General features: G+C 42.3%; 1 protein-coding gene across 10 annotated transcripts in view; it reads right to left on the bottom strand.

Annotated features, from left to right (window-relative positions):
• The window catches only part of MAP7 (microtubule associated protein 7), a 657,230-nt gene that overhangs the window by 25,299 nt on the left and 604,069 nt on the right, over window positions 1–27,862 (bottom strand). For all 10 annotated transcript variants that reach the window (XM_069234655.1, XM_069234654.1, XM_069234656.1 and 7 more), the window contains 3 exons: window positions 27,787–27,838; window positions 10,275–10,401; window positions 6,700–6,783 (listed from right to left, as the gene is read on the bottom strand). In XM_069234655.1, the coding sequence (XP_069090756.1) occupies window positions 6,700–6,783; window positions 10,275–10,401; window positions 27,787–27,838 (263 nt within the window). The remainder of the gene's footprint in view (window positions 1–6,699; window positions 6,784–10,274; window positions 10,402–27,786; window positions 27,839–27,862) is intronic.

Below are 27,862 nucleotides of genomic sequence, written 5' to 3'. Positions count from 1 at the left end.
TATCCTTGAAAAGTCCTGGATTGAGACACCGATCGTGCCATGCTGTTAGCTGATCGGTCAGAAAATGTCCCAGGGGGACTGGAAGGCCCAGGAAGGGGTTGGCGGGGGGACAAGGAAGCATTCATCTAGTCAGGTGGGTGATCCTGGCAAGGCACTTCCTGGCCACCCATACATGAAGGGACCAGGAGTGGTGTAACTTTATGGTAGGGTAGAGTGGCTGACCGAGAATATGTATGGGAGAAGGTCAATTCCCCAGTACTTGTCTTGTATAGATTCAATCCCGCCAGACACCAGGACACCCAGTGGAGCTGCACAAGAAGGTAGTAAAACTCAAAAAGATGGAGCCCCAGCACGCCCTGTCCCACAGGAAGCTGGAGCTTATTAAGGGCCACCCTGCACTGCATACCATTCCACATCAGTTCACCTAAAATCTGATCCAGATCCCGGAAAAATTGTCGGTGTGGAAACACCAGCATGTTGACAAAATAATATAAAAGGTGGGAAAGGACTATCATCTTAGAGAGTGTGATCTTGCCAGTGAGAGCAAGTAGTAACCGTTGTCAGAGTTGACTTTGGGACTTGAGGGCCGTGAATGCCCACAGTACGTTCCCTTCAAGCAGTTCCAGCTGTGAATGGTAAAACTTAATTTTGAGATATTGGACTGCCGCAGTAGTCCATGCCAGCAGTTTGCCATCCAGGCGTATGGCCTGGGGTGGCGCATCCCACAGAAATGCAAAGGCACATGACTTACCCCAATTCACCCAAAGGCCTGCTACCTCATTGCAACTCCCGACGATTGATGTGATAGATTCCACGTTGGCGGCGGCATCCTGAAGTACCCCGACTGATGGAAAAAGGGGATGAGATCAGGCAGCCTACACATGCACAGGATATCAGGGCAGTGTACAGTACTTTCATGTCTGCCAGGAGATGCTGGCTGAGACCTGTTGCTCAAAGAACCTCACAGAGGGAATCCCAGGATAAGGAATCAAAGGCCTTCTCAAGGTCCAATATGAGACAGTCCGCTAGTGAGATGTGTCTCCTGTAAAAAGCTAATATGTGCTTGTTGTTTAATGTAAGAATATACCGAATAACCACTGCACGTAGAGTGCATCCCCTGCATGTTTAGTGTGAGAAATCTAGTGGTTGGTTGGAAAGTCATGGGAGAATGGTAAGTATGCATGTCGGAGGGGGAAGAGGCATGAAGGAACAGCCCAGTCCCAGTGCCCAAACCAGCCAACGAGTGGGACAATGGTCCCTTACTTGTGTTGTAGGAAAAATAACCATGGATTAAAAACAACAGAACTTGAACAAAAACAGGAACCTGCAGCTGAGAGCTGCATGTCCAGTGGGGGGCGGCGATAATCGGTAACGACATACCAATGGGAGGGGGTGCCAGGAAGCAGGCAGACAAACCAGGCTATGGTTCGGTGTGGTGAACCATTCATCCACAGTCGTAACAGATTATGGTGTTGATGATGCAACCTCCAATGAAAGAGGCAGGGTGTGAAGGGGGTGAGGGTTCCCTGTTTAAGGACCAGGGATAGTATGATGGTTGATCTCCAGTATTTGCTCCTCCTGCTCTGTGCTGCCTAATTGGGGTGATGGGGCATTACAGGAGATCGTCCACTGTTTGTGGTGTAACCAAGGGTCCTAACAACAGCCCAGCAGCACCCGAGGTGCCTGACTATGTCGTCTTCCCTCATGGCCGAACTGGAGTCAGTGTTCGGAGGGGGCAAGGATGGGCGAAGGGCAAAGGCTGCTGCAATGGGCGATTGCTGATTTTGTCTTAGATATTGGACAGGATGTAGTACCCCAGTCCGCCAAGGGGCAATGGTTCACCTTAAACGGAGTTCCTACCCAGTCCAAATCTACCTCAGGACTCCACGAAAAAATGAGTTTGTTGGTCACAAATGACTTTTAGCCTCGCTGGCTATGGCAGGGAGTATTGGATGTGGAGGTCATGAAGACAGCCTTTGAATGTGAGGAAGGAGGAGTGTTGACGCTGGCTTTGCATGGTGTAGTCAGGGAAGATCATAATACAGCATTTTTCATATTTGGGTGGGGCTGTCTGTCTAGCTGATTGCAGGATAGTATATATCTTTGTAATGAAGTAGTGTTTACTAAATATCTCCCTCCACTATGTCCTTAACAATTAAATAAATAAAATACCCATGTCTTAAGAGATTATGAGAAAAACACTATGATAAATAGTGAGTAATAAACACTGTGGTAAATTACATCATTGATAAGTAGCTACTATGGTTGTGCAAAGTGGTCTGGAAAGGAAATATTTAACAGGCACTCTTTTCCTGAAAAGACCCTCTAACACACCTCATTTCCTAACCACCACCCACTTCATAAACTAAAATAATGAGTTATTTACCATCAGTAACAATTGTTCTGGTGAATTTAACAACAGATTTCTCACCCTCCTGAAACTCCCCTGGCACCATACTTGATCTGGAAACTCTTGCAGTAGCTCCTGTGTGGCAGCATGTGGTGCCATCAACTTGCATCATGACTTTCTCCCTATCCACATAAAATGACAGGAAGCCCCATATAGGCACCACCACGGGTGCTGACACCAGTTTATGTATTTGTTTTTCTGCACCATAAGAGTGGAAGCATGGCTGACAAACTGGAAATCTCACTTTGAACCTTATTTTCTAAAAGTCCACCCCAGAGAAAATGGAGTTGGGGGTGGAGTGTGGAATCTGCTGTAAGAACGAGTATCCACCAGAAAGAAGGTAAGTAACTTATTATTCTGATGGATAATTCTAAGTGAACATTCATCAACTTATGAAACCAGGGAAACCAGGGAAACCAGGCAAAAGCAGCCCCACCTCCAGGAACATGGATCTGAGGAGTGGACTTTCCTCCGAGAAGTCCTTCTGGATCGATCCACAAAAATGACTTCCCCTGCTTACTTGAGAGTCAATACAATAGTGCTTGGTTAATGTATGTGGATGTTCAAGTGGCTACCTTACAGATGCCTAAAACAGGAACACCTCAAGTCAGGGCAACAGTCACTGATACTATCATGGTAGAAGAATCTAAAGGCATCAGGAAGTCTTCTTGGCCAAGGCATAACAGTGTGATGCAAAGGACATTATTTCTGGCCCACCTTTCCTTTTTTCATTCCAGTAGATCGAACACACAGTTGATGGTCCATTGAGTACCCCTTAGTTCTATGGAGAAACTCACTTATGATCCAAATGTTGTAGACTCTTTCGCTCCTTAGGTGGATGGGCTGAAGTACTGCACTATATGAAAAGGTGTAACCAATTTCCAAAGAAATGCTTAATGAACCCCAAACAGCAGCATATCATGAAAACTGGTATAAGGATGCTGGACTGACAATGCTTGTAGTTCATTGACACAATGCACAGAAGTAATGGCAATGAGATGCATGGCCTTCAGAGTAAAGAGTGAAAGTTCAACTGTGAAGAGGCTCAAAAGAACATACATCAAGAATGTTAGTTTCAAACTAAGGTCCCACTATGGTATAATTAAGGGCGAGGAGGCAACATGAGAAGGCCCTTTTAGAAAACGAACCAGAAAAAGATGAATTGCATAATGAGGGCTAATGAAGTAAATGAAGAAAGGCTGAAAGTACTGATCATTAACAGTCCCAATAGCAAGTCTTTGCCGGGCCGAAGACGAGACAAACAACAGAACATCAGAAAGTTGAGCCATCAGGCATAAGAGTAAGAAGTCAAGCCTTTAGAGCATCCACTAAAGGACCTCTTCCTAGAAGAAAAGTGCAGAGGGTGAAAGAGCTCCATTTGGACTATTTATTTTCTCTTCAACTTGTCTCTCGTCTTCACCTTGAACTCTGGACCGGCTTCAGGGTGATGTGGCTGATGCAGCCACTGCTGGCCCTGACTTCGGGAGAGGAACTGCTTTCAGAAATAACATTTAGTTTTAAAAACACCTCCTGTTTCCTTTGTAGCAGTTTTCAGACAACAATTAAAATGTCAAGATAACCCAAGTGTTAATGTTTCTGCTGGACAGGGATGTTTTGTCTAGTGGCAGTTTTGACTTAGGCAGCAGAGGGTTATTATGCCTACTCCAAAGATGTGTACCATGGAGATCAGAGAACTCTATTCCTCATTGTTTTGAGTAACATTTCCTAAAGACTGATTTACACTTGTGAGATTCATTGCCTCTGTATAACGTGTGAGTGATGTAAAGCGATATGAGTAGCACTATAAAAAAAAGAAATGCATGTGAGAAAGGAGCTGTGGAGAGATGAGTGGCACAGGAAGGTGGTAGTGAGGGAATCTGTGGAGATGGAGGTCATTGGGAGCATGGGCGCCAAAAAAGACCGTTGCACCAGGATCCTTTTACTCTAAAGCCAGCTCTACTTGAAGTTACCCAAAGATGGTAGAGGTCTCTGGCTTGGAGAGGAACCAACCTTACCTCGTGTTTGGTGACTAAACTTTTAGTTTCCTGTATCCTGACTCCTTCAGGAGCATCAGGGAATGCATGTTGCAGGACTTTAAGTCATGTTTGGTGCCAATACATGTGAATTATACAAGGACAAAACTGATCATGCCCAGCAGGACGGGGTAAAACTCTGAAGCAAAAGATTGGTCCTGTGGGACTTACTGAACTCACACGTACAGGGCCTTTTTCAATACGGTTGCTACAGACAGAGAAATTTGTCTTGATGAGACTTAGAGAATCATATATGGGTTGAAATGTCGACATCCCCCCGATTGTTTTTAGGATTCGGTCTATATTGATCTTGGCTTGCGTAGTCTCGCTGGGTTGAGCATGGAATGGGGTACTCCCACCTGTTGTAGTTTTTGTTTGAGAGGGAGGAATTTTCAGTGCACCTCCTGCACCAAGAGGGTAAAGTCCGGGTAAATTGAAAGTTTAGTGCCCTTGTACTGTGGGGCTGTTTCTCACGTGCCATCTGTAATGCTGCATTGGAGTCCCTGTAGTTCAAAAGTCTAACATTAATGCGTTGCGGTGGAGCCTCTTGAGGTGGTCTTGGCCCAACGAGCAGTGCGCCCACTCAACTGCGAACAGAGACAAAAATCCAGTAGGGCCAAAGAGGGACTTGAGAAGAGATTCCAAATAGTCTGACATATTTCCTCTACAAGTGGACTTGGGAACTCACACGATGTGCAGATTGTTATGCTTGGGCCAGGCCTCCAAGTCCTCGTTCTTAGCTTTGATAAAGTTCAGAACCTTGGTGATATCAAGAAGTTTCTCACTTGTGGTTGCTGCGATGTCTAGAGCACAGAGATCCTGGATACTGCTATAGTGATCCTCTTGCCTGGTTTGTCAAGGGCAGCTATCAATATATTGCCTAGGAATGTTAGTGTACAACTTGGCATCAATTGAAGTGAGACTCTTCTGCATGTGTAGCAATAGTGTTCTGACATTAGCATCGTCCGCTCCTGAGCCTGAGCCTGATAGGACATTCTTCACAGACAGACCTCCCCTGACCGAAGAGGAGTTTAGACAGCCTGGTGTTGCAATAGCTGATTCCCCAACCCTTGTAGAAGAGGCTTTGCATGCGCCTCACTGAGGAGAAAGGGACTGCTGTCTAAAAGTCAGACCAAACACTGGATCCATGTGATGTGAAGCGCTAGTCCATATGTTGCAGGTCCAGTCATCCCGGTGGAGGTGGTTTTGCTCAATACCACCTCAGCACCCAGGAGGAGCTTGTACCAGTGTACAATCAATGCAATGGGTGGGGATACCCCAAAGGCAATCACCCCAATGTAGTCAAAAAATGGGTGGATATACTTGAAGAAACAGGGTTTTGCTCATGGGATTAGGAGAGCGGGGTTACAGGTCAACGGCGTTCAGTGGTGTAGGACAGTCTTTTGAAGAGGCCACAAAGCTGTGCCTGGTAGTTCCCAGGGTTCGAGGAGCACGTGGCATGAAGGAGAGAGGGGCTGGGCCCAGCCCTTAGGAAGTGACAAGTCGACAAGCTCCATATCAGCCAGGGGCCCATAGAGCTGCCGAGGGCCACTCACAGGTGCGCTGGGCTTCTCCAGGTGCTGCGTCCGTCACAGCGCTCATCCATCTGTGTCCCCAGCTTGACCATCACAGTCTCCTCTGGCAACCAGCACACATCCAGTTCCGTTCAGGTGCATCGCCAGCTGCTGTCAGGGCCTAAGGGCCGATCAATACGCCAGGCCGCTATCTTGTTGTGCCTCAACCCAGGCATGGCTAGATCAAGGCATCTCCTGCCCAGACCTTCAGACCCTACCAGCGCCACCAGTCACACCGCAGGTTCCCCAAGAGGCTCTACACGCCGAGGGGAAGCAGGATACCGGCAAATCTTGCCAGATATGTCGACCGGCACAAGGAGTTTCACTAAGGTGCAGCCATCTTGAGGGGAGGCACTCTGGCACCTCACTTAAGAAATTTAGTACACTATACAAGGAAGAAGGGTCTCCAGATATAATCAAGATCAGAGATTGGTTGCCAGATAGGAAACTGCTGAGAGTTATGTCCATTCAATATGAAGCATTAGATAAGGAAATAACCAAACCGAGAAAGGCAGCAGGTCCAGATGGAATACCAAGCAAATTATTTTAGAAGCTGTTAAATTAAGTGTTACTAATTTGGAAAATAATGTTCAGTGTGAAATCCTCTAAAAAAACTAGCATTTGCAATTCAATAGGTCTTGCATTTGCCCGAGTTGGGGCTGGGACAGTTCAGGAGACTTGCCTTGCGAAGACCTTGCACGATCCAGGACTGAACAGCAGCTTCGATTCGTCCTCTCCTCTCCCATGTAACTGGAGGAGAGCCAGCCTGAGAGAGAGAGAAAGGAGACAAATATAAGCATCTGCAATGCAATTGGTCTCACATTTGTTCCAGTTAGAGCTATTGGCCTTGTAAATTCCTAACTGCACAAATTGAAAATGCAAAGTAAAACATTAGTTGACATAAGTGAGTCAATTCCAAGCGCCATGGCTGCCACGAGCATGAGCGCAAAGGAGAGACAAAAGAAAAAAAGTTTGCTCACAGTCAAACGCATCGGCAATAGTGCAATTATCCATGTAACAAGGTCAGTCTGCAAGGCGGTAACAAAATCCCCCCAAGGCAGGACAAAAGTAAAGCATTTACCAATGTTAACAAAGGATTTTTGAAAGGCAAGACCACAAATGAGTGAAAGCGATGGGCGTGCATGGTTAAAGCCCACAATACTCACAACAGGTCAAAGCGCTTGCACGCTCGACCTAATGAAGTTCTTCCTTCCTGGAATGAAGACACTATTACTTTGATACTGAAACTTACTATTCCCACGAAAACAGACTTGTATAGACCAATATAGCTCTTAAACAGCTTTCACAGGTATCATAGCTAAAAGACTGGTGGGTATCAATCCTTCAATAATACACACGTACCAAAAAGATTTTTCTGCAAGGAAGACAATTAACTGATTTTATTCACTTGTTGATTGGCTCGATATTACATTTGGGAGAAACGCATGGCAAACCACTAAAAATGGCGACTTTCGATGCAACAAAAGCTTTCAATAGGGTGAACTGGTTGTATCTGTGGAAAGGTTTGAAAGACACCAAGATGGGCTAGACCTCTTTACCTGAGAAATAATATTGAACGTAACAAATACAACACTATCAATGTTTAAATTCCTCCATGTAGACGGCCGCCTTTCACTATGTTGATTTAGAAATGTTTGCAAGAATGGCTGTTAAACAAGCATAGTGCACTTGACATTTACATGGAGCTAACTCTAGCTGTACTGCAGGCCTGCCAACTGCAACAAAAAAATGCACCGTGTATGAAGGGAGTGGGGCCTCAGAGGGGTTCGGGGAGCCTTGGGCCAAAAAGTGCATAACTCTCCCACCCACATGCTCCCCCTCCATAAAATAAAAGCTTGCTGAGGCCGGTGCTGATGTCCTAGGGTATAGTCACACCCCTTAATGGACTTTGGAAGTTCAACACCTCTGAAAATGAGCTGAAAGTCCACTGTTTGCAGAGATTTTCAGCTTGTTTTCCATGTCACAATGTGAAATAAGCTTCTACCTGGGTGACTGTGAGAAGGGAGCTGACATTGTGTGTCACATGGCACCACGTGAGTTGGCAGGTCTGGTACAGGTTAATGGAAAAATCAATTAAACTGTTTGCGAAAAAAAGGTTTACATTCCTCCAACTGCATGCATGGTGGTTCTCCCAAAAGTGGACTGAAAAAGATAATTGGTAATTCAAAGAAAAATATTTTGGATGGGCTAACAAAGAAGGAAGTTTCCATCTGGTATTGGGAGCTAGTCACACCAGAGGACAAGGTGAATAAGCCATGGATTGTGTGGGATGGATGCCTCCAGATGCTGGACCTTGAAGGTCTATAACAAGTATCTCTAAGCATATTTTACTCTACAGTAAAATCTGTTTTAAAGAAAAATCACCTTTTTACCCTCCATAGAAAATACTGGACATCTAAAAAGTTGGCAAAATTCTCACAAGAAGTTCCCCGATGTTAGAGATGCCATGGACTAATAGCAAACAAACATATGTTTATAAGCTGTTTGGCATTGACAGATTATTGGTAAGTAAGGAAATTCATTTTGGTAATTGGTAGTGAATGAACAAGGTAAGCCAAACTTTAATTCTATTCGTTTGTGACCAAGATTTGGAGTCTTCTTTTGATGCTTCTCAAAAAAGACTTGGATCCTATTATTACTGTTGGCCTGAAGCGACAGCTGTAAAAATGGTGGTATCAGATCCCCCCTCTGGCAACAGAATAATTAGGCTCAGTAAAATATATCAGCCGCCTGGATATATAATGCCACCTAAGAAGTTTGAATAACGTTTGGCAACATCTGAACCATGAAAGTTCTGGTTCCAATGGCTCTCTGAGACATTTCAGCAACAGAACAGAGTCCGCTTCTTGGAGAAAACAAGTACTATGCACTACTGAAATTGACTGAAAAAAAAGCATTAAGTCTATATTTGATCATTGTATAACTACAGCATAGGATTCACTCAGTATAGCACTAGGATGCCCAAGTGGGGCTTTTTCAGTTTTTTTTAATGTAACTTTGTATATTAACAGTCTTATGAGCAGTGTGTTGTCTGCACAATTTTCAATTGTTCTTGTGCACCAGTACATGAAATGTAAACATTTTTGGTCATCAAACACACAAGAATGACAATGACTAAGAGTAGTGATTATTCACTTCTTTGGCACCTATTTCTTATTTACTGATTCTATCTAACTGAGATATAATACGGGAGATAAAGAGTTCAATAAGTCCCCTGGGACCAAGGTTTTCCTTTATATGTTTGATGCCAAGGCACCAAACAATGACATCATGCTTTGACAGACATTTGCTCTTGACAGGAAAAGCATGGTTGAAGCCCTGTTTTTTTGGGAGGCAACATCTCTCCAAACTGCCAAAAATATGCTTGAAAAAACACTTTGGAAGAAGTTAAAAATGAAACGGTGAAGCTCTGGAACTGTGTCAAAGGATTTTGAAAAACATGGTACCCCAGATGTCAGAATGCAAGAAAGCACCACTACATGCCTCTGTCTCATATCTGTAGACAAGCAGATTTACAACAGAAGCCGATGGTATCTACAATCATACGTTCGTTCAAGTATTTTTGGATGTAATTTGGCACCTGCAGAGCTTCAAAAGGTGTGGTGGAATCTGTGGTTAGAGGTATTGATCACAACTGATTTTACTGAATTGAGCATCCTTAAATTAAGCCTTTAAATAACTGAGGCATCTGCGGTTGTCTAGGTTTTCTGATATTCAAACTGTTTGACGTTTTTTAAACTCTGAACATCATTTACCACAATTAAAGTTACTGAGGATTTTTGACAGGTATTTTTTAACTGTAACCAGACGGGAATCCCAGTTTTATATTGCATGCTATTCAGGGACATGGTTTTATAATTGCTAAGAAAGTAATAGGGCAATGATGTGGAAGCCCAGTACCACCAGCCCTCATGTGTGTATTATTTCTAGTTAGCTTCTGAACTGAATTTACTTTAACATGGTAAGTGTTTATGTTTATTATTGGTTAAGTCGGTGTGATCAGATGGAAAAAAACAATCATATCAATGATGCCTGTCCTGTTGAATTATGCCTTTTTATTCAGTGAAGGAGAGGGGGTGGTGATGTCAGGTTCCAGAACTGTTCCTCCACTCCCTAGAGGTGTTGCATCCACAAGTCCCACTTCTTTCCCCAATTTGACTGCAAATGACATGCCAGTACACTAAATGTATATGGATGGTTTTACTAGGTTTGTAACTATCTTTCTTGTATTCTTACCTGTCCACAGAGTCTGTCAAATGATGGGAAATAGGCATCTGGGAGGGGGGTCCTGAATCTCCATTTTGTGGGTATTCAGTAGCATGCTTAAGTGGGGATTCCTGCTCAGACTCTACAGGTTGAGGGGCTAAAAGGAAAACAAAACATATGTGGGTTTAAATTTAACATTAATGCAAAATCATTTTATAGCCAGATACAGTAGAGAACTGTTCTAATAACTCATAAGTTGTCTGGAGAACAGATTATTTAGACATTGTGTACAGTGAAATAACAGCATATACTTTCTTCTTCCTGCTCTCTGGAACTTTGGATCAGCTTATCCTCTCTAACGAAGGTGAATCTCTCCATAAATAGAGCAAAGAGTACGTGGACAAATGACTCCCCTGATACCTCAGCTAAACTGGATCTTTTTAACTATTTCACTATTGATGCTTTAATGTCCTCAAGAACCTTTATATAAATCAGAAATCACCCTGGAGAACTGAGAAGATACTTCCAAGATTCTTAAAATGTGCCCCAGATATACCCAATTCACCACATCAAAGGTCTTCTTTGCATCAAAAATCAATGATCCCTTTTTTAAGTTTCTCCTAGGTATGCATTTGTCTCTATAATAAGGTTTGTACCATTAACTGCTACCGGAGTAGAAAACTGAATTGGTTGAGACCTACCACACTCCCAATCACAGTGACTAAACAGCCGGTCATTAATTTGATAAAGATCTTCTAATCAGTGTTTTGGAGTGTTGATGAGGTGGTAAGAGAAGCATTTAACTGAATACTTAATGGGATTTCAAAAATATACATAAGTGACCACTTTTAAGGATTTATGGTACCCGATTCCAACAATTATTAAAAAGTGCTAATAGGAAAGGAATTAATGATACACTAAATGGATTATGAATTTCACTGCTGAACCTATCCAGCAGCTCCTTAGTTGCACATTCTGTTTCTGTTCTTTCTATTGATAATGCCATTGAAGACATTTGTTCTGGGCTGGCAGTGGTGAGGATTCCAGAAATGTTCCTCTCATAAATGGGGAGGAGGCTTAAACTGAGTACGATTTTATTTTTACACTCTTAAGGCTTACTATACAGTGGATCACCTCTACCACATATTTCTTCTCAGCCCGCTTGGCATTGAGTCTGCCATTTATTGCTACTATGTGCATACAGAGGCTGCTTATATTTGGAAGCCTACTTTATTTGCTCTTCCTAAAATAATCTATGTATTTCTGACTGAATATAGTCAGCTTCTTGATGGATGCTACCAAGCTTGAGTTGTAATTTTAACTCATTGATATTTGCTTGATTTACAAACATCAAGTATCATTGTCTTGTATTATGTATGGGCTTCAGCTTCCATAGTTAATTTTAAAGTAAGTTTTTCCACAGGGTATGATCTGTTTTTTAAATTCCTAAAGTTCCATCTAAGGCTATAAAACCTACATTGAAGAAGGTTATATCTTAGGGCTTGTCTTCCGATGACCATAACCATATTCCCTGGAGAATGATTAAAAAAACATGACTGACTTAATCTGAACCCAACCAACCCGAGTCACAGATGTTTTTAAGAAGAAGTTGATTGGAGTCTAGCTTGTAAATCTTAGACTGCTGTATGTCTATTAAGTATACTGATGCTTTACAGAGCTCCTATCTTGTCAAATATCTATCAAATCAGACATTTGCATTAGCACCTCTAGATGGATAGAGACGTTTAAGAGTATTTTTAACCATTTTTTTATAGAATTTTACATTTTTCATAACATCTAATGAATGAAGAATAATACAGCAACTTTCAAAAATAAAATAATCATTGTGTGGAAGCTTGTTTTCATCAAAACTGAATGAGCATTTACAGTAAGCAGCAGACAAATGTAGGTACCTACCTGTAACTGTAGTTCCACAATATTGGAATTTTTCATAGATTCACATGCTTGAATCATTCCCCGTCGTCAAGATGGGAGACCCCCAGTACCTTAAAATGCAATGCAATGGAAGGCATAGACTATAAAGGTCCTTGGCCTTTCACTTCCGTAACAGTCATTGGAAGAAAAAAAAAAAGAAAAAAAAAAAAAAAAGAGACTAAACTTACATTTTAACCAGTCAGGTTGCACCATCCACTGAACAAATCCTCTGAGATGCTCCAGTCCCTTAGATTTTCAAAGCACAAATATGCATATGTAAAACCCACTGAGACACAGATGGTGAGCTTCTCAGTGGGGGGAGGGTGGGTCACATGTGAATCTATGAAAGATTCCAAAATTGGAGAACTACAATTACAGTTAAGTACTCAATTTCTTACTCCAGTATTATAACTTTCATGGATTCAGTTGCTTGAATCAGACTAACACCAGTGAAAAGCAAATTTTTCTTCATATTGAATGCATATCGATGAGGAACAAACAGAATACATATACATGTAAATACCCAGTAAAATGTGTGCAACATAAATTAGGATGGCGGGAACAAAGAATGGCTCACCTTCACTGGAAGAGATCTCAGTGTGGCATAACCGAACTGCATAGTCCAAGCAGTACTGCTGCAAAAAGGTGTGTCTTTTTCCCAGGTCGCTGCTTGGCAGATATCTGGGAGGGGATACACCAGCAAACAACGCCATAGAACTTGACATTGTTCTTGTCGAGTGAGCACACACCATTGTGCTTCATGGTCTGCCAGTGACAGTACCGAATTGGCGCAGAATATCCATCTACAGATGCTTTGCGAGAGGAAAGCATTTCCTTGGAGTGCTATCCACTACAAAGAGTTGACTGGATGCTCGTAAGCACTTTGTTTTGTCCAAATAAAACTTTAAACATCTTTTGACGTCTAAAGAATGTAATACTCTTTCTGCTGGTCTTTGAGGGTCCAGAAATAAAGATTTGAGAACAACAGGTTCATGGAGGTGGAAGTCTGAAGAGACTTTGGGAATTAATTTAGGGTTTGTGCAGAGAATAACCCTGTCATCTGGAGGAAAAGCTCCTGAATGGTGAAAGCCTGAATTTTACTGACTCTTCTAGCAGGGTTAAGGCCAGGAGAAGAGCTAGCTTCCAAGAAAGAAACCTGATATCTGCTTTGTGGATGGGCTCGAAGGGATCCCCCATTAGCAGTGAAAGTACTGTATTGAGCTGCCACTTCGAAGAAGCAGGCCTCACCAGTGGGAATGTCCCGAATAATCCTTTAAGGAATTGTTTCATGTGTTTAGTAGACCATAGCAATGGTGAGTTGGGCAATCGCCTGAAGAGGGAAATGGCTGCTAATTGTACTTTAATGGATACATGAGCCAGATCCGATTAAATTAAGTGTAGAAGATAATGGAGAATCTATTCCGGAGAGGAAGAAATAAGATACACTTTAGTCCTTTGGCACCATACGCAAAACCTTTTCCACTTGAGGCAATAGGTTTTATTAGTACTGGTATTAGTTTCTGCATGGGCTCTGGCTAACATGTCCCTGCAGTCCGGTACAATGTTTAGATACTGAAATTTGTGGAATTCAGGAGCCACGCTGACAAACTAAGTGGCTTGGGGTCTGGATGCAGAATTTGGCCATGGCTCATCGTCAGTAGAGATATGACCAGCTTCAGCGGAATGTGACACTCCTGTGAGAGGAGAAGTAGCTCAGTTAACCAATGTTGGCATTGCTATGTTGAAGATATGAGAATTATCTTGCATGGTTCGGCCTTCACTTTCCTGAGGACTTTTGGGAGGAATGGCGCAGGAAAAAGATTCAGGACCATGCGATTGAAAATGCATTCCCCCATGGCCACAGATAAGGACACCAGCTTGCATAGAACTGGCATTTCTGGTTCTGGAGGGTCGTGAAGAGGTCCAGGTTTGATTTGCTGCACTGAATAAAGAGGTTTCCAGAATCCCCTGATTGAGTTCCCACTTGTGACAAGATGTTTTCAGTCTGCTGAGGTTGTCCTCTATAGCATTCTGCTTTCCGGGGACATGTTCTGCTCGTAGAAGCACTTTGTAATGAAAGGACCATTACGAGATCTGTTGCTCCTGGGAAATACTGAAAATACTCTGGAACAGGTAGAATTAAACAGAGTTAAGTAGAGACTCCCTTACATGACCTGTGGTAAAAAAAAATCTAAGGGACCGGAGCTTCTCACAGGAGTGTTCTAGAAGGTGGTGCAACTTGATTGGTTAAAACTTAAGTTTAGTCTCCTTAAAAAACAAAAATATAACTATGATATGTTACTAAACAGAAAGGGCTAGGGCCGTTATGGTCTATCCAAGTCATTGCATTGCTTTTTAAGGTACCAGAGGACCCTCATCTCAATGACGAGGAATGATTCAAGCATGTGAATCTATGAAAGCTCCAATACGGGATAACATCTACTCTCTATATACAATAAATGATGATACTTTCTGCGACTTATATTATGAAAGTGCATAGTTTTGAACATATCTTACACCTTTATTGTTTACTGAACTCCAGCACCTGATTTAATGTTGCATATATGTTCTGTAACCTTCTGTACTAGACATATGCATGACGTTCAAACTAGGCACCATAAACATTTTGCGGCATTCCCTTCCTTTGTATTCTGCTCTTTCTGCTGACATTCACCAGTCCATGCTTCAAGTCTGGGAAAACTGGGTTTCACATCAGTGCCCTATTACTCTTTAAGCAATTATAAAATCAAGACTGGTAAACACTTTCTGACATTTGGCCACAGTTTATTCTCCTCTTCCTGCAGCAGTGTGACGGGGGCCTCTAGGCCCACAGTAAGTCCCAACACCTCATTCACCTTTCTCTGAACCTTTGTGCAATATTCAGTCATGATCGGACAAGCACATGTTAATGAAAGCCCCCTTATGTCCACACCCCTTTAACTATGTGTCCGTGTTGGTATTCATACATTTCTGGAGTTAAACGCTGGCATATATCCTATGCCATATTTGTTTAGCCAGATAAGCCGGAAACCCCAACCTCCGTGAGAAGAGTTAGAGCTTTCCTGCCAGGCCACATTTTCCATAGTACATATGCCTGTATCCTAACAGGAACTCAGGACGCCTACTCCTTTTTGAGTATGAAGTATAGGTTAGTGAGATTGCTCTTTAGACTATCTGATTCTTTAAAAGTGTATGTTCTAATGTGAATGTTTCTGGTATGATTGTCCCTTTTGTTGATAAATACTCTCTGGGCATGACTGAGCTAAATGTCCCCAAGAATCTGGGATACATGCAGGGGATATTCTGCTTTCAGTTGACTAAATGGTTTCATATGAACCACATTCCACACTTTTCCTTTAGTTTATATGAATTCTCATCCCAGCACTTATACCCCATACGCTTGTACAGTCCTGGCAGTCGGGATCATACCCATAACAGTGTTTTTAGTGTCAGCTAAAAACACCCTGAAAGGTTCACTCAGACAAATAAAGCGTATTTGTGTCCATTGACACTTTGGATATCCATTCTGTGACCCTCTTGGCGCAGTACAGATCATTATGTAACCTACATGGATTGAGGCTAATTGGGTGCATATTCTGACTGAATGGTGTGTAAAAACTGAAATGAAATCAGTTGGTAAACCAAGACTTTAGCCAATATTTTAAAGAATGTTTAAAGCTTTCTATTTAATAGAGAAATTGGTTGGCAGGATAAGTATTCCTTGCTTTCCCTTCCATGTTTGTATATCAAAACTACTGCAGAGGTTCTTAAATCTAACAGTAGTTCACCTACAGCATGTGATTTAAAAAACCTTCTCATCATCAGATTGCCGTAGTCCTCAATCTTTTATACAATCTGCTCACAAACTATTGGTACCCATTGCCTTGCCTTATTTAAACTGTAAAATCAAAGACACCCCATTCTTCATAGGTCAGCTTCACAACACTACAACCTGAGAAAAGCGCACAATGTATATGTCCTACAGATCAATTAGCAACCACAGAATGTCTAAAATAGTTTGTGAAAGTTTCTATCACTTCTTGATCTCCTATTTTAAGATCCCTTTTGTCCACCAACACCACATGGATGTGTCTTATATAATCTTCCTTTTTTCATAGCCATGCCATCATTAAACTTGCCTTGTTTCCCACCTCATACACCCACCTTTGAGGTGTCTGAATGATGCAGATCGGCCTCATTTGCTAAGGTTTTTTTTTATTCCTCCCTTTTTACTTGGAGTTGCCTATTAGATGCCTCCCTCACTTTTTCCAAATAATATTTTAATAGCAATAATACCTCATATCTCGATAACTACATTTTTGTCTTCTCTTCCTCTCTCCCAACTATGTTTGGAATTAGTCAGCTTATAATCACAGACTTATAGCACTGTCCACTAAACTTGTGTTTTTTTTCAATGAGTTGTCTACCCCCCTTTTTCCCTTCTCGTCTCTGCAGGTAGTAAAAAACTACTTTGTTCCTGAAAAAAAACTCAAACAACATTTAAAAGAAAAAAAAACCCTGTATTTTCTTCAAAATACAAGATGGCTGATTCTTATATTTTATTTCCTATCTCTTGATTAGTGAGATACAAAGTGTCTGGGCCATTCACTTGTCCACTTACCTTTAGAGTTAAACATTGTATAAATGAATTGGGAATTTTCTTCTACACCTCTCGCTAGGAATTATGCCTTCCCAAATCAGTGTCTACATACATTTGTGGGGAAGCAGTAGTCACTACGTAAGTAAGAATTATGCACTACTGAATGAAAAGGAGAGGTCTAGTCTGTCCAAGTTGTCTACTCCGTGAGCTGCAACACACATATGCTGCTTAAAAGGTAATTAATTATGATTCCACAATGTAGTACTCAATGCCCACTAGTCACTTGTTTTATTGAGAATTACCATTCTACATAAACTGGAACTGTCCCACCATTTTCACCCATTGTAATTGTAGTGTGGTTAGTTTTACGTATTCATTGCGCTTTAGCTTCAGGCTTTAGGCCTTTGTGCACTTTGCCCTGAATATATTTTATTCATTTGCTGAAAGCTTAGAGCCTCTGTGCACTTTGCTCTACATGCTTTTTATTAGGCTTCGTACTGTTATTTTTCAAATAGCCAGTTCTACGGTGTTGTTTTTTATTCATATCACACTGTTTTGCCTACTTCAGCACTGGAGTTCTCCATAACATATTTACTCTGTGCTTCAGTCAAGGATACAGTCTGGTACATTGCCGATAGACGTGGTAGGAGTTTAGACTTGGCATTCCTGCGTAGGGACATTTTGTGATCACGATGACATGTTAGTTATAAAATCACTTCCTTGTCCCAATACACGCAAGAGGGAGATTCCGACCAGGGAACCACAACTAGACGCTGACTGCCTCGTTGCAGATGCTGAACCAAGATCACAGGTCTTTGCTCAGGTACGAGGGCTGATGTCTCCACAGTGATTCTAATAGGCAAAATCAAAGATTGCCTTCCTCAGCGTCATTTTCCTGGGATATGAGATGTCGAGTGAGGGCAAGAGCTTAGCGCCACATTTTTTAGAGAAATGTGCTTTATTGCAGCCTCCTAATACGGTTCGGAAGCTCCAGTCATTGTTGAGGTTTCTGAATTTTGTCAGAACTTACATTCCTGAATATGCGACGCGTATAAAACCCTTATACGAGTTGATTCGCCCGAATTTTTCGAGTAGATTTTGGACGATTGAACATACACACATACTACGAGAATTACAAAGTGATCTCTTAGCAGTTAAACACTTACACACACGGGACAATAAGACACATTTAGTCATCAGGGTGATACCTGGGGCTGTTGGGTTTACTTATGTCACCTTTAATGAGGGTGAGACAGTCCCGATTGCATACAAGTCTCACTTGTATTCTGCTGCAGAACAACGTTTTGCACAGACTGAGAAAATTCTCACTGCAGTACAGATGGCTGTTATTAAAGAAAGACCGCTGGCCCAGGGTCAACGCATCGTTGTCGTTTCCCCAATTCCGGCCTTAGAGGCAGTTACAAAAGCGAGTGTTACAAATTCGAAAGCTTTGCACCCGCGATGGATACAATTGGCTACGTCTTTGACAGCCACTGATGTAGATTACATATTTGACCCTAAACTGCAGACTCAAGAATTTCTTCAATATGAAATGGAATACCCTGTTCCTGCTGGTACGTTGCCTATTGACCAATATCAGGTGGTCATGTATACCGATGGCTCTGCGCAACCAGCGGTTGGGACTAAACAACAGTATTCTGCTGCATGTGCGGTGGTGAGCGGCACTATGGAGGGGGAAGTGTTCTGCCCCCGACATACTTATACTAAAACCTTGGGAGATTGCACGGCACAGCTGGCTGAGCTCAAAGCTCTATTGTTAGCGTTGGAGCACGCGGATCCAGCGCTTTTAACCTTGCTGGTCTGTGACTCCTACTACTGTGTGCAGTCTTTCAACAAATATCTACACTATTGGAAGATGAATGGGTTCAGAGATTCTAAAGGCAACACCATTAAACATAAAATGTTGTGGGGTAAGGTTGCGGATCTGAAGGAAACGCTTCCTAAAGTCCATGTTGTGCATACACTTGGACACCAGCGCGTTGGAATACACGTTGCTGGGAATACTTTGGCTGATGAAGCCGCGAAATCAGCAGTGGCTGTCGCCACTGTGGCCGCAGTGACTCGTTCGAGTTCCAAACCAGACACAGACATTTCGGCTGCCATAAAGGCTACGGTTGATGGCACGCCCTTTCCTAAAGGATTTCCTTCAAAATATAGTTACTGCTTGAATGGTGCGCTGAATGCTACTGTTACAATTCCAGGCATTGGTGTACGTGAAATTCCCAATAAAATTGAGAGACCTCGATTGATTTCTGCAGCACATGAGGGGGTGGCTTCTGCACATGCTGGGGTGGCTGCCATGATTTCACTTTTACAGGCTCGTTACTGGTGGCCTGGTCTCTATAAAGAGACGAAGCAATATGTCCTTTGTTGTGACGTTTGTCAACAAATTAAAGCATCGTCGGCTAGACGCCCGCAGCAGACGCCCCTTCTGATTTCAAATAGGCCATTACAGTGTGTGTACTTGGATCATTGTGGTCCGCTGACACCAGATAGTGCATACAAATATATATTGGTTGCTGTCGATTCGTGCTCCAGATTTGTGTGGGTATGGCCACAACGCTCGGCTGACGCTCGAACTGTTATTAAAGATTTGCGCATCTTTGTCGATATATTTGCAGTTGCGGCTTTTCATTCGGACCAGGGCCCTGCTTTTGCCTCTAAGGCATTCAGGGACACCATGGCTTCGTTGGGGGTCCAACTCCAATTCTCGTCTCCATTTCATCCCGAGGGAAATTCTGTCGTGGAGCGTTTAAATCGTGATTTAAAGCAGTCCTTAACGGCCAGAGTTATAGGTACGGGTCGTGGTTGGCTAGCCCACCTATATGGAGTACAGAGAGCACTTAATAACTTGCCTAGAAGGTCACTGGGGGGGTCGCACTTCACATGAGTGCCTGTTTGGAACACAAATGTATGTTCCTGATCTAGATGGTCCTGGTGTGGAGGCGGCAGATACGCCCTTTGACATAAATGATCGTGTCACTGTTTTGCAGGATTTACAACAATTCCGTGAAGATAACTCTTCTGCCAGTGCTGCCTCCTCAGGAATTAAGGATGAGCCAGTAACACCTACTGGTTGGATACCCAGGATTGGGGATCTAGTGCGTGAAAAGGTCGCTGTTAAAAAAGAATTTGGTCCTTCTTATCGAGATCCTGTCCCTGTGTTGGGGGTGAGCGGCACGAGAACTGTGATTTTACTGCCGCTGCGAGGGGCCAAAGGAAATCGCTGTGTTTCCATTGATAATGTCAAGTTACAACATGTGGCCGATTCTGCACAGCAGACCAAGAGGGACACCCAGTAGTTCCGGAATCCCTCTCACTACTGGGGAAGAAGTCCCGCTGCAGGTGATTTTCACCGACACTGTTTCCTCTCCGAGCTTGGGGAGGGTGGATGATGATCTTGCGATTGTTCCACCGACGGCGATTAATATGGAATCTTTTGATCAAATTGCTGTACGTTCTACTGATGTTTCTGAACATGTGGTTTATAGCGTGCCACGGCGAGAGCCTCCATCTGCTTCTTTGTTCACAGTTGCACCTTTTGCTAGAACTGCTTCTGGCTGCTTCAACGACGCTGATAATGATGTGTCCGGCTCCTCGTCCTCGATGTCTTCTGTCCATGACGGCTGCTGGGTTGGCTTAAACGCACATATTTTGTTTTTCCTTGGAACTATTTTTGGCTGTTTTTGGCCGTGATGACTCTTTTATTATGGTTGGGATTTGTGGTTACTTTTTTTCTGATAATACATGGTCATTTTCTTCCTGATCGATCTGACATTGAGCACGTGGAGACTGTGTTAAAACCACATTTTTCGTCTCATATGGTTCGAAGAGACTTGTCCACTGTAAACATTTCTGCAATACCAGTTCCGGATGGAATTGTGTGGGATAAAGTAATGTTTGATATATATGGTCCCACTGAATTGATTCAAATACCGTATGTCCTCAAATTATCAATGAATGATATTGTTATACCTGGCATTGTTTCTGATGATTGGGATGTGAAGACAGTAGATTCTATGCTAACGGATTTGCAATATTATACTGTCTATGACGATGATGATGCTTACCAGTTTAGAGATAATCATGGTGACATGTTTTGTTACAACTATTATGGACACCACTTTATTCATAAAGCTAGTAGCCCTAAGCCCATGTTTAATTATGTGCAATGGGAACATTGCTCGACTCCTCCACAAGGGAGTTCGAAAATGTATTATGATAAATTTGCATATTTTTCTGGCCATGATCAACGTAATGCTAAGTCCTACTGTTTTAAAGTTGCACAGTATTCTAATAAGCAAATGTTATTGACCGATACTAAATTACTGTATTCCAATTTGTTTGTATCTAAACTTTCGGTCAAGGGATATGAATACTGGTTTAAAACTGTTGACTTGAAAAGTGTTTGGGGTTCGAAAAATTGGCAAATGCAAGGCAGGGACACGTTATTTAGAGCATGTATTATCCCTGTGCAGATGATTTTCCTCAATGAGACAGTACAACAGACTAGCTGTTTGGGCTTAGCGACAATTAGGGAGTTGACTTTGCCTAGTATACCTGTCCCTTCTAAATTAAAAAATTGGCAGCACTATGAGAATGCTACTTTTAGTGACTTTACACATTGGGTCCAGAATGGTACGCTTAACACTTCATCGTTACATCCAGGCGGGTGGTTATTATGGCCTGTAGACACTAATGTGTGTCATCAACGTTTTGTCACCTCTTCAGGGGGGTTCAGGACTAGTAGGGCAGACCCTCGTTACGTATCACCAGAACATGCTGATATTATAACTACATACAGTGTGGGGAAGCTTTGTCAGCAATGGTTGAAGTCATCCACGCTGGATGCAGTTAAGTCACATCTCACGTTACTGTCTAATGATACTGATTTACAAGATTTTTTGTCAGGTCCCAAAGTACCACGGAAGAAAAGGTTCTTATACGAGGTTTATAATGAGATTTGGAAGCTTTCACAACAAGAGGCTGCAGCCCGGTTGAGGCAGATTGATCAGGAAAATCTGATGCAGACTTTGTCTGTTGTTGATAATGGCATGCATACCCTTTCTGACCGTGTTTGCACGATTGACAGCATTGTTTCCTCTGCCATTGACATTATTAAATCGGACATGTCTTCTTTATATCATGGGCAGAGTCAGACGCGGTCCATCATGCAGCTGGGTTGGACTCTTCAGACCTTGAAGACGGGTCGCGTTCCATGGCAGCACGTTCGTGCCAGAGAGATCTCTATCTCTTTTAATTTGACTCGTCAACAACAACTGATGGCTAAAAAGGAAGCAAAATATGTAATGTTAAATATTGAGAAGTTAGAGAAACTGCCTTTCACGGTAGCTGAGATTCCGTCAGCTGAATGGTTGATTCATGGGGTTATTAATTTGCCTATCTCTACTTTGCAATTTACTTCTTGTTTGAAGCACATTCCGGTGGGTAGATATGAACTATTGGGAGACAGTTACATACACGAGGTGTGGGAGCTTCCCTTTCAGTACAGATGTGTTAATGGTTTGAAGGAGGTTTTTCTTAGCGGCAGCGAATGCGAAGCTTCTGTCAGCCATTCAATGGTTTGTAAACAGCTGTCCTTGCACGGGGCGTGTAACGCTTCGATTGCTAACTTAGCTTGTTATCTGATGGGAGTTCCAGTCCCGGTTATTAAAAACACTTTCCAGGTGCTTTCTAACGACAGTTACATTGTTCTTAACAGCGAACGCTGCTGTGGCATGCGTGCCGGAATAGTTTACATCGTCGTTGTCAACAAGGCCATTACGTGCTGCGGGAATGTGTTGTTTCCCCCCACTCAATTTAGGGAGGTAGCGGACATCTGGCCTCATATTGCTACTTCCAAGGTTGATTTCGACAAGTTGAGTCGGCTAAAAGCTTTATTGTTTCAAAAGCATGTGGCCCTTACATATGCTAGCGAGACCTACGCACTTCAGGTGGCAAGGTCATCGGCGGAGATACAGTCCCTTTTGAATACTAACTTTCCAAATCGGTGAACTTGTGGGACGTATATTTAATGCATCCAGCACTGCTGGTATTGCACATTTTTTCAAAGTCGTTGGTATTGGTTTTGCTCATACCTTCTCTTCCATATTCGGTTTGATACCTTCGGCTATACATTCTATTTTCGGAAGCATTTTTGGGGGTTTCCCGATTACTTTGGCTTTATTGGCTGGAGTCTTGCTGTTGTTGCTATTTTTTCGCAATGGCTGTCCCGTCACGACGAGATTCTGTATTGCTGCTCCCGTCAGCACAGCTGTGTCGTGAACGCATGATGCAGCATTTTGGAGTGACACTCCTGGGACATTTGGAGTGTGACTGGTCTCTGTCATTCAGACCGGTTTTGGATTGTGTGCAACCCGTGTTTCGATGCCTTTGGTGCTCGTTTGAACATGCACTGGCTCTCTGTCTCTCATTGCAGCGCCCTCCAATGGTCGATACTGATCTGTTGATGTTCCCGATTAGGGCTCATTCCCAGACTTGTGCACTACGGATGCGCTTGCTTCGTGAGGCAGTTTATGAGATTCCCTTCCTGGAGGAAGATGGTATTGTCTCTTTCATAGGCCCTGCACAGGGTGCCGCCCTGAATGGTTTTGGGGCTTTGGATCACACCTGCTCCATGGTACTTTGTGGCGTGGATCTTCTGATATTCACATATATCGAAGTGGAGGAACTCCTGTGTTCTATTGCTTCTATCTGACGATTGGATTTTTACGAAATTGACACTATATTGAATTTGTCTTTATGATCACATGTTACCTAAATTTATGACTTTGTTGTCTTCTCACCTTGTTGAAATAATTGTTTTAGGTATTGTTTATATTTGGGGCATCCTTTTATATTATTGGAACTACTTGCTACCGACAAGGGGCGGGTGTAGTGTGGTTAGTTTTACGTATTCATTGCGCTTTAGCTTCAGGCTTTAGGCCTTTGTGCACTTTGCCCTGAATATATTTTATTCATTTGCTGACAGCTTAGAGCCTCTGTGCACTTTGCTCTACATGCTTTTTATTAGGCTTCGTACTGTTATTTTTCAAATAGCCAGTTCTACGGTGTTGTTTTTTATTCATATCACACTGTTTTGCCTACTTCAGCACTGGAGTTCTCCATAACATATTTACTCTGTGCTTCAGTCAAGGATACAGTCTGGTACATTGCCGATAGACGTGGTAGGAGTTTAGACTTGGCATTCCTGCGTAGGGACATTTTGTGATCACGATGACATGTTAGTTATAAAATCACTTCCTTGTCCCAATACACGCAAGAGGGAGATTCCGACCAGGGAACCACAACTAGACGCTGACTGCCTCGTTGCAGATGCTGAATCAAGATCACAGGTCTTTGCTCAGGTATGAGGGCTGATGTCTCCACAGTGATTCTAATAGGCAAGCTAGAAGCTTAACATGCTGTGCTCTAAATAGAACAAGCTGAGGGAGAGTAGAAACTGTTAGACAATATGATAGCTTTGTTCTTATGTTTTACTTTCCTGGTGACTATTTCAATCCTACTGTGTTGTATCGTTCTGGTTATTGCGGCTCACGCCTTAATATCTAAAATACAGTAGTTTTATTAAAAACATTATATAAAACTTATACTGTCTTTGTCATTTGTATATGAGATCATATTGGAAATAAGAGAGTTGGTTTGGATCTGAGTAACCACGACTTCCCTGAGAAGTTACAAAGATGTCATGCGCTCGGCTGCCGAATCATTCCTTCCACATGGGAGAAATGAGGCCCTGCTAGTTAGCCGGAGCAAAAAACGGATTTAGGGTGACAGAGTTCTTTACACGTGGGTCAGACTCAGTTCCCCACACCGTTATAGATCCTGCTACCTAGAAATCCAGTAGTCTCATCTAGAATAATGAGAGCCCACGTGACATAATATTGTGATCTGCCTCAAATATGAGGGACACACACTGTCAGTCTGACATATCCGTTAAGGTGTTAGGCCTCATGCTGACAATTTAATTCTCAGTTACTCCACTCCCAGACAGTTTGTCCTGATGCATCTTTCCCTCAGCTTCTACCTCAATCACATTTTATTTTCCTGTTGCTTTGGTGAATTTCGCATTGTCATGTGTGGTAATGTCTGATGCATCATTCTGCTAAATTGATTGGCATTGTTATCTAGCAGTACCCACATATGCATAATCCTGCTGCTTGTAGTGATGTATGAAGTTTCAGTAGTTCCTAGCTTTCTATTATTTTTAGTTACTCCCAGTTTGTATTTAGCATTAGTTATTGTTTATGCTGAAACCCATTTTTGCTGGGTATAAAGCTCTGTACTTTACCCATGCTAACCATTAGTGAAATACTGGTGCCCCTCCTCGCAACATGGTAAAATAGGTATACACCTGACAGTTTTTTCCAAATTCGTCTAAGTCTCTGGCATATATTACCAAGTGTACCCAGGGCCTGTACAGAAAATGCTACCAGCAGACTGCAGCACTCATTGTGCCATCCACTGGTGTGGCACTGTAAAGCAGGTTTCCAGGTTTATCATAGTAACCTGGCTGCGCATTTTTACAACTGCAAATTCAACCTGCCAAAATAACCACTTTGAGAGGCTTATACCTGCCTTTTAAATATCAATAAGTCACCCATGTTGCCCATAATTCAGAGTACATGATATTTAAAAGTAGGACATGTGAACAATTAATGTTAATCATTTCCTTAGATTGAAAAGGCAATGTATAGCAGGGTTAGCGGTTCAACAGAATACTGGAATCCTGTATTTAGTTGAATACATTTAATGTCCAGCTAGGAAACCACTACAAATTTCATTTTGGACTTTTTGAAATATTTATTAAAAGCTCAATTCACTGATGAAATTGGATTTGTAATACATATTTTGGAAAGATGACTTTCAGAAAGTCACCTTTGCTCTGCTTGAGAACACTGGAAGTCAAATCTGCATTTAGTTATCCTACTTCTGACAGCCAGTAATAAGCATTTGAAACGGGTGTGAATGAGGTGTGAACTTGTTCCCAGGAGCAAACAATAGCCTGACCTGAATGGGCACAGATGATCCATCTGAACCTAACAGAATAGGTAGGGTGGGACTGAGAGGATTCTTTTTATACATTAAAGTGTCACATCCTGCTTGACAGGACGGCTGCAGTTTTTCATATGAAACTTAGGACAGATTCCAAAGAGGCATCCCCTGTCACAGTAAAATGTTAGCTGGCATTTGTCCCACTAGCCAGTTGCCCAGTGCTGAGCCTCCTGATTCAGATACAGATACTACAATCATACCTGCCATATGGTGAGGATCTACATCAGTATCTAGGAGGACATCAGAAGCATCTGCTCAGCTAAAGAATTTTCAAGGGTGTGCATGCTTTCTTTGCAAAGCAAGGAGGCAACCTAGGTTGGAAATTGTGGACAATAGCCTTTTGCTTAAATGTCTTCCAAAAGTACCCAATGAAAACAGAAACTGCTTTGATTGGAAGACCTTGGAAGAAAAGATCCTGTTTGTCGAACTGAGGAGCAATGCTGGATGTATTCCTATTGGTGAGTGCTGCTTAGAGCAGGCATCAAAGTCCAGTGTCAGGGAGATGAGGTGTTGTGCCGGAGGGTCAAAAAGCCAATCATCATCCAGACACTCAGTAGGATCCAGGGAGAATCAGCCTGCTGGGGGAAGCCCAAATGGACACTGAACCCCTGTGTGCCACCTGGTTGTCCCATCAGGATCTGGAAGTAATGATCAGTACCTCCCTTTTGTTTAAATGAAATTGTAATAAAAGAGGTATCCAGGTCCTGAAAGACCCCAGCTTTGCAAGCCACACTGAATTTGACCTAGCAACTGCCCAGAATTAGTTATCTGAAACCTGATTGCAAATGTGCCAAAAGTCTCTTTTGCACTGGAGTCTAGAACTGAGATAATCCCCCCATTCACTTAGTCACATCAAACATTCACCACAGGTGGGCTCAGGGATGTAGACGCACAACAATTGGCGACATCTATAGTCACCAATGAACTCTTGTCATCACGGCCCTATGTTATGCCCCAAGTTCTCCTTTCACTCCCCAGGGATTGCTACTACATTGTGGGTGGGATGTTCAGCCGTTTTAGGTGGTGGGATTGTACAGCCTGCATAACCCAGCCATATAATTCAAGGGGAAGCGCAAAGGAGTCCATCCAATGAGGTGACACCCACTGGCGTTGGCTCTAACAGTTTCCCCTGAAGTGTGAGTGTGGCAGAATATGAAGAGTGAAGACTGGGAGAAGGAAGCCTTGAGAATCAGTGAAGGCTGAGAATGTAAGTGAAGTGACTGCAAAGGATGGCAACTAAGTGTAATTAACTTGAAAATAGGTGTATACAAGTGACTCACATTTGGAATACCAATGAGACTGTCCCAATATAAAATAATATTCTGCTTAGAAATGAGAAGTTCAAAGAATGTATTTACAAGCCTGCTATTTTTAGTCTATAAAATTCTTCATATTTAAATAATACATATTTATTGCTATAAAACAGAAAATACATTAATGAAAACAATTACAAATCAAGATTATTATTGCACGCCAACATCTGATAGCATCATGTTCACATGAAAAACTTGGTAGAATTAATATTTCCAACCTATGAGGCCATTATCATTTGTGGTAGCTACAGAAGGTAACAATACAAGATGTACCATGACTAATCATTTTAACATTTTTTACTAACTTCCTTTGTTGGTTAGTAATCAATACTTTTTCCTCAACCTGAGATACTCATAATTTACATTTAAAAGTGTTTATGATGGACTTTAACAATATCACTGTAATGCATGCATGACTCTAGATTGCCTTCTGCATACAGGAGGGGATAATCAGGGCAAATCACATACAATGTACACAAATGTAGACAACAATGAAAGGAGCATGGTTTAGCAAATCTCATTTAGTCCATAAACTACAGTTATTAGCTAGTAACGAGATGCTATTGCTCTAATCTTAAAATGGACTAGAATAAAATACCTGTTTCATGAGCTGTCCTGTTAATTTCTCCATTTCTTTGTGCGTTTGATTGCTGTACAAGAGAACAACAGATAAC

This window comes from Pleurodeles waltl, chromosome 5, assembly GCF_031143425.1.
Source record: "Pleurodeles waltl isolate 20211129_DDA chromosome 5, aPleWal1.hap1.20221129, whole genome shotgun sequence".
Lineage (NCBI taxonomy): Eukaryota > Metazoa > Chordata > Amphibia > Caudata > Salamandridae > Pleurodeles > Pleurodeles waltl.
The sequence above is the reverse complement of the archived record's forward strand: the minus strand, read 5'-3'. Positions and strand labels throughout refer to the sequence as shown.